At 40.4% G+C, this 19,815-nt stretch overlaps 1 protein-coding gene across 1 annotated transcript in view; it reads right to left on the bottom strand.

Moving 5' to 3' along the window:
* Positions 1 to 9,420: 9,420 nt before the first annotated feature.
* Positions 9,421 to 19,815, bottom strand: part of C1GALT1 (core 1 synthase, glycoprotein-N-acetylgalactosamine 3-beta-galactosyltransferase 1) — a 71,281-nt gene continuing 60,886 nt past the window's right edge. The window contains exon 5 of the mRNA XM_057733695.1: positions 9,421 to 9,508. Within this exon, the coding sequence (XP_057589678.1) occupies positions 9,461 to 9,508 (48 nt within the window). The 3' untranslated portion in view covers positions 9,421 to 9,460. The remainder of the gene's footprint in view (positions 9,509 to 19,815) is intronic.

Raw genomic sequence — 19,815 nt, 5'->3', positions numbered from 1 at the left:
ATATACATGACAAGGGTTAAAACACTACAGAATTTGATAAATTCAAGATATTACTACTGCAATAGAGATAATCTTAAAACATAGACCTATAATAAAATACTGGCAAGTTTTCAGCCCTTTTTCTTTTTTCCTTTTAGCACTCAGCACTTTTTTTTAACCTTTTCCAAACATCTAAGTCCTGCTCCTATTTTTGAAGAAGTCAGAAAGGCAGACATGCAATTACAGTGGTATTCTGAGCAGTTGTTCAGGCATAAACAGCAGCTTCAACAGTCAGAATCTTATAATTAGGGGCAAGTCCTCAACCACAGCTCCAGAAAAAGTGGCATGGGAGAAGCAAAGCACCAAAATTATATCCTCAATTGAAAAAGTGAAAAAGCAACATCAAATGTATCTTTTCTTCCTCTGGTGCATTCATTTCTGAGTTTTCCATTTGCATATTTCTCTGAATACCTTCTGCCAATACAAAGTTGGCACAAGTGGAGGAGAGATACTCTTGCAAGAGAGAGCCCTCTTGCAAATCAAAACTTGTGGAGTCATATCTAGCTGTCCCTCCTCCCCTCCATTTGCATCACATTCCCCAGCTTCACCGTGGGGGTGACATTTCCTTCACTTTCTTTAAATCTTTTGTTGTTGTTGTTGTTAATAGGATTCATATACTACAGTGAAAGCACAGATAGGACACCAAACTGTTTAATAAAGAAAATGCGCAGAAGTACCTACCTGTGCAAAAAGTTTGATGCTAAACCGTAATATACTCTATATATCTGGGAAATGAAATCACAGATTCCCAAATACTCAAGAGACTTCACAAATTCTATCAAACTTACACATATATGTATTAGGCTCTTTCCCTCTTACTAGACCGAGGGAAACAGGAACCATTTATTCAAATTCTTTCCATCACACTGACTGATGAACACTTGCATGCATCTGGCCAATATCTATCTGGTAAGGACTGGGAGCATGTCGCTATGTTAGGGCCTGGGTGAGGCCTGGGGCTTGGGGAGAGCAGAATAGCTTGAAAAATTTATAGTCTGGTGGATATTAGTGATTTACTAGAATATTGATTATGACATTATAAAAAATCTCTTCACATTTTTAAAGAATTCTGTATTACCTAAGGGACCTCGGGAAACCAAAGTCCTATATACTGTGGATTCTCCATATTTGCTAATTCTTTTTTCTTGGGGGGGTGAGGGGGAGGAGGTTAGGAATCAGTCTATAGTGAGTTATGTTACTTATCACTGTTTAATGTGGAAAAGGATGTAAGCCAGGAGCTAAGGGTCCCAGTTCATGAGTTGAAGAAAGGAGGCCTGTACAATAAAGAACCCTAGGTAAACCAGATGACCCTCCAAGGCTACAGCTGCCCAGGGGAGAAAACTGAGTATTACCACAGGAAGTCACTCTGTGCCGTTCTGAAGCTTTGCTGAATCGAGTTGTGCACCAAGCCCAGGCATTAAATCAGTAGGGCTGGTTCACGGTTTAATAACGGATGAAGTTCGTGAAGAAAGAAAGTGTCCTCCGGGAAGGCCCCATCCACCTCTGGCCCACGTCTCTGCTTTTCACCTAGGTTTCATCTGCACTGAGAAGAATCACTTCCAGTTACCAGTCACCTTGGCGGTGCTGAGAAAAGCTCCCTGGATGCAGGAGCCAATGACGGCCCACCATGTGGTACAACAGAGTTAGTTGCGGGGAGGGGGCGTGGAGAATCATGTTGAGGGCCGGTGCTGGGACTCAACGTGACCAGAACAGATCTTTTGCAGTGCGGGGGTGGGGGAGGGGAGCAGTGTTGGGGACAGGGAAAGGTAGAGAAGGGAAGAAACACGAGAGTGCTTCTCTGCTCTTACTGGAATGCATGGCTTGCTATTTCTTCTAAATCCAGAATGGGTTTTGTGGGCTGGCTGACTCTTCCTCTCTCCAATAATGAGAGTGAGAAGGAATACAAGCTAGTTTAATTCATCCTGCTTTCAACAAATGTTTAGTGCATCCCTGCTATGTACCAGCTGTTCCAGGAGCGGCGGTGAACACGTCAGGGAGCTCATCTTCTGGGTTGGGTTAGGAGTGGGGGATAAACACTGGAAAGAGTAAAAAGCCAACATCCTGGTAGCACTGCTCATTCCAGGGCCCTTGACCCAAATCTTCAACATTTTACTTGTTTGCATGTCCTTGGCCCCTCAACCACATGCTCTACCCACAGGGGACCATTGAAATAACCAGAAGCCACGCATGCTTGACTCTCCATATATCCAAGGCTCAGTCATGCTGTTTTCACTCTTCTGATTCATCCTCCTGGTCTTGCTTTCTGCCCTATTCACTCCTATGCATTGTCTGCAACAGGAATACCATGAGCAGTTTTTGGGATTTAGCCAAGCCCTGAGGCCTGAGTCCACTCCCCACTTTCCATTTTAATGGACTTCCTGGCACAACATACCACCTGCTTTGCCCTCGTTTTGCTACAGGCCCTCAGCTTCTGAACGTGCCTTGTGTAGACAGCACTCCCAGTGCTGCCTTGTGTAGACACTCTTCTCTGCTGGCTGTCACAACCAACCAAGAGATGACTGCCAGCACACTCGCCACTCTGGGGCCCACCACACGCACCTGCGCTGAGAAACAATGGTACCCGTCCTCCTTCCCATGTACAGTAAACTGTGCCCGGCCTGCAGGCCTCAGTGGGGATGATGCCCTCCCCCTTACCCCAAGACATCAGTCAGCACTATTGGAACTATTTTTCTGGGCCACTGCCTTTTTTAAAAATCAGAATAACCAGCTCTCTGAGACTTGGGCCTGGACACTCCAAGGAGGGTGTGGGAGTGGAAGCGAAGCCCCCAGCCCCTGTACTTGGGCAAGGACTAAATGGACAGGCTCAGGATTGCACCCTGAGCTGGAACATTACCAGGTCATTACCGTCTGAGGATATTGTAGAGGCGTCATGTACCATAATGAGAATTATTACTATGTGCATACAAGCTATGTGAGATAATTTTACCCCAAGGTAAGAGTGAGTGGTTGATGTTGGTTGATGACAAGCTCCCTGTAATGCTCTCTAAGAGATGGTGACAAAAGAAAGGCAAAGGACTCCTATCTAGCACCCTCCCCCTCTTTGGGGACAGGTATTGTGACTTGCCTTGGCTCTCACTTCTTCCTACTCAATAATGTAAGTCATTCACTAGTCTGTAGGGGAGTCTTGAAGTGGAAATACTGTCCTAGAGGACTATAAACTAAATCAAAGGCATGGCCTTTGGGGCTTTTTTGTGTCGAAGAGAATCAGATCCTCCAGGCACTTTGATGTCCTGGGGAGATCAAACACAGATTCATGAATTAGGAAAACGGAGCCATGTAAAGCGATATAGCACACAAATGCACATGAAAATCAAATAGCTATAAATTCTAGAGGGACCTGGAATAGAGATGCAATATAGAGATGACAGTAAAGGAAAGCTTACTGGAAACAGGATCCTCCCAAGATAGTGGGCATGGTACCTGCTGCCAGTCTGTGCCAGGTAGAAGGAAAATCGGCCAGGGATGCTAGGAGAAAAATCCAATGTCTGTGATTAGCTGTCAGACAGTCATTAGTATTCCCCTGACCACAGAGGAGCTCAGCTTTGAAGGTCTTGTCTGATCAAACACACTTTCTGTGTAATGAGGTATTGAGCCAATCCTTGGAATGAAAAATCTGAAGGTCTCCTTGGAACTACACTGCCACTTGGAGCCTGTTCATCTCCTGCTTGTGGCATCAAACCCCCATCGGGTCCATTTTCTTTCTTAAATCTCAACTATTGAAATGGAAGGAAATGAGTCACTTTATTTAAGGTGGAATTGACACCTGATCCATGTTCTTTCTTCCAAACTGGGTAACAAAGGTGCTGGCAGTTCTGACATACTTATGCTGACCCAATACATTTCTGAATGAGAAACTAATATAACTCTAAAACGGGTAGTTTAAATAGAATTGGTCATTTTTTCCTTCATATAAACTTCTTTTACCTGCTTTACATTATGTATATACATAATGTATATGCATTTGCTTTTTGTTCAAATAACAGAAATATCACATTTTCAACTTGTCTAAATTTTAGAAGGCAGATTCTACTCACCACATATTAGTGTAACAAATACATACTCAAATTTCCTAAAGGAAGTCACTTAGAAATGTGTCCTATTTTCATACTGGTTGCATTATCAAAAGTTAAGTTTATCTAAGGTGTGTTGAATCTATGAAACAGCATGACTCAGGGATCAGAACAACTGGGCTGTTATCCCATTCTTAGATTCTAGAAGTCTGTAATTAACTCTCCATAACTCACCTTGGGTGTATATCATTAGGATCTTGTATGGACAGCAAAAGAGTGAATAGCATTGTTGGAGGTGTTTGTTTCTCAGCCAGCTAATTACTTAGTTTCTGTGAAGTTACACCCAAACTCCAAATGCTTGAAGAAGAATAGACTCTGTTCCTGTGAGACTATAATTGTTGGGATGTGTTTATCTTTGGGGTCCAAGTCCTAGAGGATTATCACCCAACAGGTCTTCTGCATGCAGACTTAGCTTCCTTAAAAACACCCAAGGAAGTACTGTTTGAAGTGGAAGAACTTAAACCCTAACACAGAAAAAAACAAAACAAAAGAAAACAAAACAAAAACATTGGAAGAATCAGCCATCAACTTAGGAAAGCCCCTATGCTTTTAGGTTTACTAAAATACAACAACAAGGAGACTTTGAAATAGAAAAATATTATATGATTCTATTCATTTTACATGAATAATATTAGTAATGTACAGCGAATTTCCTTTTATCATTCCTTGCTCACTGGAAATTTAACTGGCTGTCCCTCTTACACTATTTCAGGAAGAGGCGTCTAATTTAGTTTTATTTTTGCTACAGATAGTATATTCAAGATAATATAAAGGAGTGTTTTTTCTCATCTTGGTGGGTCTCTTTTCAAAGGTACCTTACTCTGTCTGTTCGAAATGCGCTCTGCTTCAAATGACCAAAAATGCAGCGGCTCAAGATCTTCATCAGGAATCACAGTCTTTCCACCTTCCAGTTCCTTCTATCCTTGGTCATGTGGTTTTCTTTCTCATGGTTGGAGGACAACTGCTGCATCTGCAGTGTCAGGACCCCTCACAAGGCAAGAAGGAGGAAGAGCAAAGAAGAATAGCAATACTCTTTCCTTCCAGAGGCTCTGTCCTCGGGGAACGAATTTCATTGGAATAAATTTCATTCGAGAATGAAACCCTGTAGGGACAGCGGCCTACATCTCATTGGTGTCACATCACACCCATAGCTGAAAGAGAACCTAGAGGACTAGAGTCTTTAACTGATGATATTTCTGCCCTAAAAAATGAGCATTTTGTTAATTTGGAAGAAGGAGGGAATCCCGTAGATAACCAGCTGTATTTGCTACAAATCTCCTTCTGAGTGTATAACTCTGCGGCTAGTGACGTCTGCCTGCTGCTTCCCATTCTCTCAGCTCTTCAGTCCCTCCCTCTACGCACCCACTCCCACAGACTTCAGCTCGTAGGCCCTAGGTTACTTTCAATTACCTTCTTTCATCTTTCCGGTATTTCACTGCAAAATCTGACTTTCCTGTCAGCTCTCTATGCCTCCTGTCCATGCCTATAACTTAGCTCTTTTCTCCCTTTTTTCATAAGTACCTCTAACAGGAGCTGCTCCTGATCCAAAACTCTTTTGTTCGTCAGAACGTACCCAGAAATAATTTCATGGATATCCTCTCCTAAGGCTCTCATTAAACATCAGACATTAATCAGATATTTTTATATTTGTAAAATTTTTTGTCTGTAAAATTAGTGTGAGCTTGCTGACAAGCAGGGAGGCACTCAAGTAGGTCTTTGGTTGTGTGTTGATTGTAGGGCACGAGCTCAGGCTACCCAAGGATATATCCCTGGGCCAAAAATGCCGCGTCTTAGTCACAGCCGGAAAGGTCTGAGCGTAGAGTGGCAGGAGCACAGCAGGGTGGAGACTGGAAAATGTCTGCCTTTGCAGCATTCGTAGACATGCTGCAATACCTTGTTGATTTGTTGATGACACTGTGAAAAGAGAGTATACACATTCAATACTGAATCTACTTTGAGCACTTGCGGGGGGTAAGAATGGGTGGTTGGCTGAGATGCTGAAGTGGGCAGCCAGACACATACAGAAATGAAAATGTAAAGTCGGAAGATAAGAACCTCACAGCTGCCAACAGCAGCTGGGGTGGTTTGGGAGAATTCCAAGCAATTTTCCTCCCAAGAACCAAGTTCGCACATCCCAACTGGACAGCTTGGGACCTGAGGATGTGACTGAGACAGACTTCTCTTTTGGAAGAAGCAGCCTGTTTTTTTGGCAGCAAAACTGACTTTGAATCCAGGTAATCTTTCTAATCGCACAGCTCTAACCAATGTACACTTTTATAAAATGCTACATGCATAAGGATTTCCCCCCTCCACTTATATCTTCTCATGGTAAAGATCTTGACAATGGATCTGCTGCCCCTTTGGAAAGTGAGAAGATGTAATAACTGGAAAAAAAGAAGGATAGTAAAGAGGGAGAGAGGCTGAGAGAGCAGGCTCCATCATTTTCAAATAAGACCAGTTGCCACGGAAGAAGGGAAAGGAGTTGTCCTTGGCAAATGGATGGACAGGAAGTGCCAACTGGAAAAACACTGGAGGGAAGGTGACATCACACTGAGCTAAGACACTGACTACAGACATGCTGAGCCTTCGAGATCCAATAGCTTATGACAAGAATGCCTACTTGAAAAGATCTTATGTTATATTCACCATGTATTTTGATGTTTAGACATGGTTATCACATTTGTTTTATAGCAACAAGAGTGATTATGTAATGCCCAGCTTTTTGAGCTGCTCTTTAACACACATTGTATTCTATCAAATTCTATAAGACCCGGTTTAAAATGAAAGGCAAATAGATGACTTCATCAGGTTTCAGTTATATTTAGATCAGGGCAGTGGGCTTTGAGTTGTTGCCATTGGAACATAAGCACCAGATCTTTGAAAGGCTGTGCTGGCAATTTGGATGCTGAACTTGGTCCTTAACTTGATGGCAAATGGCATCCTTTTATTCTCAGATTATGTTCTTACACTATGTATTACACACTGCTGAAAGAGAATAATACTTTTTAGATAATTATAAATGAAATACAATCAGTGTTTACCATAATCCTGAATTAATAAGAACACATTAAAATTACAGCCATATAAAACAATATATTCTTCTCCTATAGTTTTAGTTCAAAGATATTCAAGAAGTAAGGACATTTTACATATTCATGTCATTGTCAGTTTCTAGAGCTTTTTTTGATGTATGAAAGTAAGAAAATCTAAAATCACATAATATCCACTGTTAGCTTTGCCATTTGTAGGATATGCTAATCAAGTTCACCAGAAATTTCCAAGCCTTTTTTGCTGAAACCTATTCATTGGGTCATAATTCAATAAGATTATCTTTTATGTAGAGGACTGTCACTGATACAATTGAGATTTTTCAAAAAATGGCTCCAGTATCCTTGGTTTTTATTCTTTGTTTTTTTTGGGAAGATATCTCCAGTGGGAAGATATCCATGAAAAGAGTCACTCAATTGTTGCAAATATGTTGTCACATCAGTTGAGGTGGTCATTTTTTCATTTTCTGGAACTGTTTCTCCAAGAAAAGGAAAGTTATTTCAACATACTTTACCCCTACTAGAAATTTCTGTATGAAAGCAAATAATTTCTCTCTGGCCACATGTTCTTATTAGATCAACATTTAGATGAATATTTAGATGAATTCATTTTTGTGTTTGAGTACAACTACTACATATGCTAGGTGAAGGATTAATTTTCTGTTTTTTAAATTGTCAAAGAATTACTTTGGTTGTGAAAAACAGACATTTCTCATGGCTTTCAAAAAAATGTAACACGGTTGCAAATTTAACTTACAGTACAACTAAAATGTGTTCCTTTATTTATTCACTTAAATTTATTTATTTATTTATTTACTTCCTTACTTATTTATTTTCGGTTGCATTGGGTCTTTGTTGCTGCGCACAGTCTTTCTCTAATTGCGGCAAGCAGGGGCTACTCTTTGTTGTGGTGTGTGGGCTTCTCATTGTGGTGGCTTCTCTTGTTGTGAAGCATGGGCTCTAGGCACGTGGGCTTTAGTAGTTGCAGCACGCTGGCTCAGTAGTTGCGCTGCATGGGCTTATCCTCAGCTTGTGGGATCTTCTCCGACCAGTGCTCAAACCTGTGTCCCCTGCATTGGAAAGTGGATTCCTAACCACTGCACTACCAGGGAAGTCCCTCCTTTATTTTTAACTATAAATATTGTAGGCTTCCTCTCCTGAGCTCCAGTCTTGGGGAAACAATCACTAACGTTTAGCCCTATCTGGGTGAAACCTTAGTTCAAACGAATAAAGGGAACAATGCCTTTAGATAATGCTCAGCTTTGGGGAAAAAGACAAAACAAACAGCCTCCCAGATTTCGCCTATGATATGTCCCCTAGCTCCACTTCATGATGGCTTCTATGGACATGGGGGGACAGGCAAGGTTTTCACAACTCCTGGACAGCTGGGAAGAATACTGGGCACAGTGGTCTTTGGGGTGATGGACCTAGTTCACCTGGTTGGTTCATGCCCAGCTTGTGGCTCAATTCTGTGGCCGCTGTACAATGCAGACCTCTCCCAAAGTCCTCTGTGTGCTGGTTTGGCATCATCTGCATGCTCCCCTCCATTCTCTACACAAGTTTTAACTTTCTCCATGTTCTTCTGGACCTCTTCTTCAATGCAGATGGTTGGAAACTATTAGAGCAGTCCCTGAGAGCTGTCCTGAGGTCTTCATGTGGTCAGAGCATAGGCTCACTAACGGACTTGCAGTCACTCTGTCATCTGTTCTCTCTTTGACTGACTCAGCTTCATTCTGATTCCTCAGGGGCTACCCACACTTCTGAGTCCCTGGCCTGGTGACTTGCCCTGTAACTCGCTCTACAGAGCACTGCATCCCCACTAAAGCAGCCCCCACGGGGATGCTCTCCACCTCAGGCTCAAGGACTGTAGGATCCTAAAAATACACCCCATGGGAACCAAAATCACTTGGGGAAACCACAACCTTCTCCTGACCTGCTGCATGGCCGAGTGATGTGGGTTCTCCCCAGGACGGTGCAGAACAGCCTGTGAGGTTATTCCTCCCAGAGTTCCAAGTGGAGTGTTGGGGCAAGAACATCTCTGTCTTCTTTACTTGTGCATTTTCCTCACTCATCTAAGGTGGGGAGTGGGGCAGGTAGCGGGGAGTGTGAATACATCATCCTCGTACTATGCTTTCTTAGCCCTCCTTCTCCATCCAGCTTCCCTCTTCCCACAACCCCCCGGGAAGAAAAATGGATGGGTTGTCTTTGATTTTGTGACATATCTTCTTCCATGTGACAGTAGGTCTTGGAGCTTTGCTGTCATAGGTAGCACAGGTTTCTTCTCTACCCCAGAGCAGAACTCCGTAAGCTGGCTCCTCCACACTGGGGCTGCTATATGTTAAAGAGGAAGAAAAGACCATTTGAAAAATCCTCTCTCAAACGGCAATAGACTGACTTGAAAGTCTTTCAAAAATTTTTTCCTGAATAATCTTATTTCTCATGCCAAAATCTGAATAGAACAAAATGATGTTTTTTTTTGTTGTTGTTTTTGTTTGTTTGGTTGGTTTGCATTACTTCCTACTGTAAAGCCCAGTCTCCAAGACTGTACACCCCCACCGTCTTCAATTAGATGGGCACTCAGGTCAACTGGTTAAGGCCACTCTCTCAGAGAGGTAAAAGAAGCACTCACACCACTCTTATCATCTTCCCATCGCAAAGTAAACATGCTGCCAGGGGAAGTCACCTCACTTCCACGTGGAGATAGATGCTGTGCCACCTACAAACTGCTTGACAAAAATCACGGAAGAAGCAAAGATTTGGTTTTTACCTCCCGGTAGGATTTTCATTACTACATAAAGAAGACAGAGCATTCTTCATTTTTGCAGACACGTTTCTTGCACCAAGTGCGTGATAGTGTATTATACAAATAGCTACTCCTTTTTGTATATAGGGAGCAAAGCTTGACATTTTACCATTTCTGTATGTAGGGCGCAAACCCCAGTAGCAGGGGTTACTATCAGTACAAATTGATCCACACCCCTGAGTTGGTGGCTTATGGCTCAAAAAGAAATCTTAGATGAGATTGAACACGTCAATTCCTCTCATAGTTAACTGAAGCAATAATTCACCTACACTCTCTCCCTCACATAGTGCAAAAATACCAACAGCTCACTGCAGCCATTATTATCACGTGGCTTGTCAAACTAATACCTCCTTTCAGAAAGATAGGTTCCACCTTCTCTACAACTTGCTCCCAGATATCCTGGCTTTTTGCATAAATTTTGAAACAAATCTCATCATTACACAAGGAAAATGCTGAAGCTGCATTCGTCCATTCCTTTTCAATACAATTTTTAAAAAACATTGCCAGTGCACAGAAATGTACCCATTACAGGAGCCTCTTTTCCTTGGCATATGAATTTGCTACTCACTAGGATGTTTGAATCCAGAGCTTCCCAAGTCACATAAACTCACATGTCCTCAAGATTTTGCTATGGTCAAATCATTCCCTTGCACATGAATGATAACCAGGTTACCTCCTCACATTAAAAAAAATTTATGGTCAGACAGTTTCAATGTTTGAAATAACAGGGCGCACAGAACACACTGCAATTGTCGATTCCCATCCCTCTCTATGTCCAAGTAAAGCTGAATTAAACTTTCGGTTCTGGTTCTATTTGTGTCTACATAACGTGGCACAAAAAATTAACAAAGATAGGGAACTTTGCTATGGGATAAACTGCAATCAACCTACAACTAATGGTTAACTATTCAAGCAAATCCATCTTTGCTGCCAGCATGTCATTATCTACACATACGTCAAGAAATATCCCACAATGTGGCAAGACAGATGAAGCCACAACAAAACAGCTTCATATAAGCAAGTCAACTCACCACTACACCCATTATTACTGGCAATTTGCTTTTATATTTTAATTAATAGCAGAGAGTTGTGCCTGACTCAGTTACATACCTTGGTGAATTGGGCACTGGCAAGATGTGGGGCCAGTGGGTCCCACTGTGACAGCTAAATCTGTGGTTCTTAATGGTGAAATAAGGCACCTCTCCCTCTTCCAGAAAGGGAAGACCTCCAGTAAACAACCTCTGGTGCAGAAAATTTAAATGTAACACACAACATCAAGATACAGTGCAAGTTCTATGAGCATCTTCCCAGGTGATATTTGTAAATATTTCATAAACCAAGACCTATGAGTATCTGGTTACTATATTAAATTTTATCTTCATATATCTGTTCAACAGTTCTTTAGAGGCGAGGTCCAGCTTTTCATGGAAAAAGCAAGGGAGAAGGTAGGACTCAGCTCAGGGCTCAATCTTTCACTACCCCAGGAGCAAAGTATAAGTGTTCAGGTAACTGAACCTATACTCAGTATTTCAGTGAACATCTGGTGTGACTCCAAATGCTGCTGGAGACCTGAGCTCTCTTCTTCAGCAGTCTAGCAAGCCTTTCCTGGGCAACACAGTTTTCTTAATCTTATTACATCTCCAGAAATGTTTTGGTGCCCCTTCTGGATTGGTGCCTCTGCAAGATGTCTCTTTAACCTTCTTAATCTAGCTTTTAAAATATCTAGACCCCCAGAAAAACTTTCTCTTCTATCTGGGCGGCCACATGTTAATAGAGCTTATTGAGGAAAAAAAAAATGTAGTGAACTACCCTACAGAAGGCTTTTAAAACCCTTTATAACTGATATTTCATGGACAGCATGGGGGATGTGAGGCTCATGAAATTACAGAACCAGGGAATTACAGGTAAGAAATGGAAATAGAGGGCTTTCTTTCTATTTCTTTCTTTCTTTCTTTCTTTCTTTCTTTCTTCCTTTCTTTCTTTCTTTCTTTTTTTCTTTCTTTCTTTCTTTCTTTCTTTCTTTCTTTCTTTCTTTCTTTCTTTCTTTCTTTTTCTTTCTTTCTTTCTTTCTTTCTTTCTTTCTTTCTTTCTTTCTTTCTTTCTTTCTTTCTTTCTTTCTTTCCTTCCTTCCTTCCTTCCTTCCTTCCTTCCTTCCTTCCTTCCTTTCTTCCTTTCTTTCTTTCTTTCTTTCTTTCTTTCTTTCTTTCTTTCTTTCTTTCTTTCTTTCTTTCTTTCTTTCTTTCTCTCTCTCTCTCCCTCTCTCTCTCTCTCTCTCTCTCTCTCTTTCTTTCTTTCTTTCTTTTTCTTTCCTTCTTTCTTTTTTTTTTGTAATACAATTAGATGTCTTTGTAACCTGATCATGATTCATAGAGAGAAAAATGTTAATGACTTATAATCATTTCTATTGGCAAATGAAAATCTTGGCACCCATTTTCCCTCCTAAGAAGTAAAACTCCAGTTAGGTAGGATGAGGGCTGCCATGGCTTAGCTTAGAGTTAGATCTTGAGAGCAAGATTACAAGAAACTAGAGTAGGGCTCTTTCTAATTTGCCATTTTCCCGCATATATCTGAGAGGTTCAAGTACACAATAATAATAGTAAAAGAATTATTAAGTTCTTACATGTCCAAGGCACTATGCTAAGGAACTTACATGCATGCTTATGACACTGCATACCTGTTTTATAGATGAGGAAAGCGTGGTTCAAAACTTTCCTAAACTTAAGATTCCCCAGCTGATAAGATGCAGAGCTGGGATTCATACCCAAGAAAATTACTCAATCTCAATCTCATTAGTAAATTGGAACAAATAACCTACCTTGAAGAGTGACTGTGCAACAAATAAGTACATATATGGCAGTATCTGAGGTCTAGTACTAGGTATTGAGACATACATAGGATCCATTACTAACTTTTGTTTCTCCTAAATGTCTTCTCAGCAGACTGAATTATAGCTTCTGTGCATTTCATTTCTCTTCCAAACTACGGACTAAAACTCATTTAATATTCTCTCTCCATTCTGTTTTATTCTCTTTTTAAACTATTAGTCTGTGTAATGTTCGCTGCCCTGGACCTCTTCCTATCACATCATTTTTAAAATCGAAGCAAGATAAAGGAGATGTGTATTTTTTCCTGTGCTCTTTTCCTTCAGAATTTTTTTATCATACATATGTATTAACTCTTCAACAAATAAAAAAAATTTAAAAAATTTACTTAAGGCATGTTGCAACATACTTGCCTACCATACCTCATCAGTTATGTGATTTTCGTGTCACATTTCTAAACGAAATGCCATCCTTGAATTGAAATATACATATTTTAGGATTGGTAAATTCTTTAGCAGTTAAGCTCATATTTTAACATATCTAATACTTTAGGAGATATATTTTCATCCAGAAAGTATTTATGCAATAGAGTATCACTGACACATAAATATCTCTGGAAGCACAACAGGCACCCCAAAAATCCCAAACAGTAGACACCCAGATGCTAGAGGAAGACTTACCATTTGTCATAGATAAATTTCTTTCCTGAATCAAGACATGGTTGATTTATGTTTAAACAAAACCTTCATACTTGTCCATCAAAAGCTAACAGCATCATTTCAGGAACACTTATTTGGAAAACTACCAGTGTCTCTAAAGGATCTCAGCACTTTGCAGGCTTTAGCTATTAAGGTCTCCAGCCATTCAGGTAGTCCTATTCTGTGTGTGTCTCAAACTCTTCTTCCTGGCAGGGCCAAATGCAGATCCAGGCCTGTTGAGAGTTAGGATTTAAAGAGCATACACACATACAAAGGATAATTTTAATCTGACGTGGAATCAGATCTCATGTTACTCTTCTGTTTGTATGCCCTTTAATCTCTCTAAACTTCCAGATGGCTCTGTCTCAGTGCAAAGCTGGCCTGAAATCAGTACTCAGTGAACTTGTGGGGAAGGAGAATCTTGCCCTTTTCCTCCTCTCAGTTGTTTAGGTTGGCAATTAAAATGACATAAGGCAGATTAACAGGAGAAAATTAAATTTATTACATATGTACAGAGAAACCACATAAGCAGGAAGAATTTCAAAGACAGCAAGGCATGATAAGGTGTGTGTATATATATATATCTAATATATATCTGTATATATCTATCTTATATATGTGCATGTATATATATATCTTATGATGTATATATAAATATGTGTGTGTGTATATATATATCATTCTGAACTCTGGAGGAGGAGGCTAGGGTCTGGGACTTCGAAGGGAAGTAAGATAATTCACAGGAAGATGAAAAGAATTAATGTCTTGTCAACAAATGTTTGCTAAGCTATATAAAGACAGTGGGGGCTTCCCTGGTGGCGCAGTGGTTAAGAATCCCTGCCAATACAGGGGACACTGGTTCGAGCCCTGCTCCAGGAAGATCCCATATGCCCCGAAGCAACTAAGCCAGTGTGCCACAACTACTGAAGCCCGCATGCCTGGAGCCTGTGCTCCACAATAGGAGAAGCCACTGCAATGAGAGGCCTGCACACCGCAATGAAGAGTAGCTCCCGCTCTCTGCAAGTAGAGAAAGCCCATGTGCAGCAATGAAGACCCAACGCAGCCAATAAATAAATAAATAAATAAATATTTTAAAGAGACAAGAAGATTTCATTATTAAAAACAAAAAGTACAATGAGACACAGAGAGGACTCTGATCAAACAGGCCTTGCTGGTTCTTCCCTGTCTACCACACCTATTTCGTACTTTCTTACAGTTGTCTATGGTGATAGCTACTTCCTGGAACAGGCCTTCTGTTTTATTTTATTTTATTTATTTATTTTTTTAATTTTTAATTTTTAATTTTCAAATTTTTTTAAAATAAATTTATTTATTTGCTTTATTTATTGGCTGCATTGGGTCTTCATTGCTGCACATGTGCTTTCTCTAGTTGATGCGAGCGGGGGCTACTCTTCATTGTGGTATGTGGGCTCCTCATTGTAGTGGCTTCTCTGGTTGCGGAGCACAGGCTCTAGGCATGTGGGCTTCATTTGTTGCTGGACACAGGCTCAATAGTTGTGGCTCATGGGCTCTAGAGCACAGGCTCAATAGTTGTGGTGTATGGGCTTTGTTGGTCCACGACATGTGGAATCTTCCCAGAGCAGGGCTTGAACCCGTGTCGCCTGGATTGGCAGGATTCTTAACCACTGCGCAACCTAGGAAGTCCAGGCCTTCTATTTTAAATTCTTTTAGGCAGTAAAGAGGAATTTCAAAGGTTCTTCCTGAGTCTTTTGGGCTTTGCTTGTTTTCAGCTCAAAATAATCCACATGCCAGAGTAGCACATCTTGGAGTGGCCTCCCCTGAATCCCATCAAATTCATTCATTCAACTAATGATTTAATCTCATAGTTTTAGGCCAGTAGGCCCTCACTCATTGTAAATACAATTTAAAACTCAAATAGTGGGTGAAACCAACTTCAGCATTCCCCACTATATTGATCTTTTGGAAAAGGGAACTAGTAAGTAATAAAAAGGGCCTGGGTGGTTGGGGCAGTTGGGGTGTCAGGAAGTTGCTCAGGACTAGGCAAGGCAAGTGCCTGTAGATAGCTTTGCCTACCCCATTGAAGTCCTGGTTCATTTTGCTTCTCCTGGGGCCCCATGGGAAGAAGTTCCTGCCTATAGGGAGAAGGCTGTTCTGACTAATTTGGGGCAGATAACCATTCAGACAACCAACATCTATTGACTATATCTTAGATCCAAGGCCTTGTCCTGGACATTGTAGGACATGCAGGATACAAACTGAGTCCCTGCCTTCTAAGATGTGCCAAGCAGTTTATTAAAACATAAGAAGCTGGCACTAAATTGTTCTAACAAGTGCCATGGGAGGGGCAGAGAGGCATGGTGGGAGCTTCCTGGAGGCATCTGAACTGAGTCTGGAGAGACAAGGAGGACCTGGGCAGTTGGAGATGGAGAATGAGAATGTGCAAAGATAGTAAGAACAGAGCAGGAAGGAGGCATGTTCTGCAAGCACCACAGGGGTACTGGGGAGTGAGAGACTGTCAGCAAGTTTGGCATGAAGCACATGGATGGGCTCTCTCCATCAAGCAGTGAAGGAACCCACAGTGTCTCCGTCTACGCAGTGCAAGGAACAAACAACACTGGAGGTGGGGAAATAGAATAATGCACTGTTATTTCCCCCAAAGATTCCTCCAAAAATGAGTTGTCAATTATAATTGAACAGGGAAAATATGTCAGTTTTACTATTGGGCAGGGGGCCAACCCACATCCAAGAAAATATGTCTTCAATTCATTACAAAAGATTTATTTCTCTCCCAGGTGATCAACTAACTCTTCTGATGTTGGAGCAGCTAAGAAAATTGAATTCTGAGTCCTCTGTTTGTCGTTTGTTTTTCAGCTTATAAAAATTTTGCCCAAAGATAAGAAACATCTGTTTGGTGAATCTGGTAAAAAACAGGCTTTTCTTTCTTTTAAAAATTAAAATTAAAAAAAATTTTTGTTTTTTACTTTTTAGATCATTTATTCTTTGGACCCATACAAACTATTGGAAACAGCAATTTTAGCATATTTCCATTTGCTGCATAAGGTTTGTTTCCTTGTTGGTTTGTTTCTATCCTCAAACAAGCTCCCTCAAGTTTGAACAGGGACTGATGGGTTTGGGATCTCTTGAATGTGATCTGTAGGATCAGAGCATGATCTTTGAGATCCCATCTGTCTGAATTGGGAAAGAGGTCTTCTTGCTTGCACACAGGAGAAATCCCAGACTAATCAATGGGGCTCTTAAGTGATGTCCTGGAAGGGGACAGCTAGGACCATTTTCTTTTGGGAAAGAGCAGCTCCTTTTGACCAAGTTTGATTTCATCCATATTTTAAGGAAATTTAGGCAAGTTTTTCTTTTGATCATTAGCCATTGTGGACCAGAATCCTTGTTTCAATATACATTTTTTTTCTTTTAAATGGCAAAACGTTATTTGTTAAGGGTAAATAGTTACCTCTCTGTTCCATGTAATCCTCATAGGGGAGATGTGTTGGAGATTGGTTTTCAAGATGGGTGTTTGAATAGAGCTGGAGGAATCAGACTCCTTATCTTCAGGCTATACTACAAAGCTACAGTCATCAAAACAGTATGGCACTGGCACAAAAACAGAAATATAGATCAATGGAACAGAAAAGAAAGCCCAGAAATAAGCTCATGCATCTATGGCCAATTAATCTACAACAAAGGAGTCAAGAACATACAATGGAGAAAAGACACTCTCTTCAATAAGTGGTGCTGGGAAAACTGGACAGCTACATATAAAAGAAGGAAACTAGAACAGTTTCTAACACCATACACAAAAATAAACTCGAAATGGATCAAGACCTAAATGTAAGGCCAGACACTGTAAAACGCTTAGAGGAAAACATAGGCCAAACACTCTGACATAAATTGTAGCAATATCTTTTTGGATTCACCTCCTAGAATAATGAAAATAAAAACAAAAATAAACAAATGGGACCTAATTAAACTTAAAAGCTTCTGCACAGCAAAGGAAACCATAAACAAAATGAAAAGACAACCCATAGAATGGCAGAAAATATTTGCAAATGAAGTGACCAACAGGGATTAATCTCCAAAATATACAAACAGCTCATGCAGCTCTACATAATAAAAACAAACAACCCAATCAAAAAATGGGCAGAAGATCTAAATACATATTTCTCCAAAGAAGACATACAGATGGTCAAAAAGCACATAAAAAGATGCTCAACATCACCAATTATCAGAGAAATGAAAATCAAAACTACAATGAGGTATCACCTCACACTGGTCAGAATGGCCATCATCAAAAGGTCTCTGAACAATAAATGCTAGAGAGGGTGTGGAGAGAAGGGACCTCCTACACTGTTGGTGGGGATGTAAACTGATACAACCACTATGGAGAACAGTATGGCAGTTCCTTAAAAAATTAAAAATAAAGCTACCACCATATGATACAGCAATCCCACTCCTGGGCATATATCTGGAGAAAACCATAATCTGAAAAGATACATGCACCCAATGTTCACTGCAGCACTATTTACAATAGCCAGGACATAGAAGCAACCTAAATGTCTATTGAGAGAAGAGTGTATAAAGAAGATGTGATACATATATACAATGGAATATTACTCAGCCATAAAGAGTGAAATAATGCCATTTGTAGCAACATAGATGGACTTAGAGATTATCATACTAAGTGAAGTAAGTCAGAGACAGAAAGACAAATATCATATGATATCACTCATATGTAGAATCTAATTTTAAAAAAGATACAAATGAACTTATTATCTCACATAACAAGAAGTCTCCTAATAATGCTTCCAGGGTTGGTGCAGCTCAATGAGGTCGTCAGGGCCCCAAGCTCTTTCTTTCTATCCTACTTTCTCAGTATGTTAGTACTCACGGCCATGGCTGACACTGTTCCCTGCAGCACATCCTCTCACCACCATGCTCAAAGAATGGCACCAGACAGCTCTCTTGGTGCCCCTTCTTTGTTTTCCAGGAAAAAAAAATCTTTCCCAGAAACTGCTCACCCTGGCAGAGTCTCCTTATATGTTTTTGGACAGAATCGTGTTACTGGTTGCCCCTAGCTACAAGGAGATACGAAGGTATTTGAGAAAGTGCAATGGGATAACATGGCTAGAGTGTAAAACTGAGATGACCATGGCAATGTTCCCTAAGGCTAAGCACATTGCTACCTGAACATAAATGGGGCTCTGTTGTAAATGAAGAAGTAGAGGATGGCTGTCATGGAGACAACCATTGTGTCTGCCCTGGACCTGAGGGGATTCTGACACAGGCATCCATGAACCACATTTTAAACCAGTGGTTGTCAAACACCATCTGGCTATATCTGAGTCATCCACGGAGCTTAAAAAAGTGCCAGAGGTGCACTTCTATGTTCACTGAAGCATTATTTACAATAGCCAAAGTATGGAGGTAACCCAAGTGCCCATCAATAGATGAATGGATAAAGAAGATGTGGCACATATACAGAATGGAATACTATTCAGCCAAAAAAGAAAAAAAAAAAAAAAGAAATCTTGCTGTTTGTGACAACATGGATAGGCCTAGATGGTATTATGCTAAGTGAAATAAGTCAGACAGAGAAAGACAAATTTTGGATGATTTCACTTATATGTAGAATCTAAACACCAAAACAAATAAACCTAACTAAATAGGAACAGGGTCATAGATATAGAGAATGAACAGGTGGTTGCCAGAGGAGAAGGAGGTGGGGGGACGAGAGAAATAGGTGAGGGGGATTGAGAGGTAACAAACTTTCAGTTACAAAAAAAGTGAGTCAAGGGTATGAAATGTATCATATAGGGAATATAGTCAATAATTATGTAGTATATTTGCATGGTGACAGATGGTGACTAGACTTCTCATGGTGATCATTTTGAAATGTAGAGAAATGTTGAATCACTATGTTGTGTACCAGTAACTAGAAAAGTGTTGTAGGTCAATAATACTTCAAAAACATATGAAGTCATAGAAAAAGAGATCAGATTTCTGATTACCAGAGGTAGCAGATGTGGAGGAGGAGGAATTGGACAGTCAAAAGGGAACAAACCTCCAGTTATAAGATAAATAGGTACTAGGGATGTAATGTACAATATGATAAAGATAACACTGCTGTATGTTATAAATGAAAGTTAAGAGAGTAAATCCTAAGCATTTTCACACAAGGAAAACATTTTTTCCCCTATTTCTTTAATGTTGTATCTATGTGAGATGACAGATGTTCACTAAACTGTGGTCATCATTTCATGATGTATGTAAGTCAAATCATTATACTGTACCCCTTAAACTTACACAGTTCTGTATGTCAAT

The sequence above is a fragment of the Hippopotamus amphibius genome, chromosome 4 (assembly GCF_030028045.1).
Source record: "Hippopotamus amphibius kiboko isolate mHipAmp2 chromosome 4, mHipAmp2.hap2, whole genome shotgun sequence".
Taxonomy (NCBI): domain Eukaryota; kingdom Metazoa; phylum Chordata; class Mammalia; order Artiodactyla; family Hippopotamidae; genus Hippopotamus; species Hippopotamus amphibius.
This window is presented reverse-complemented; position numbering and strand designations above follow the sequence as displayed.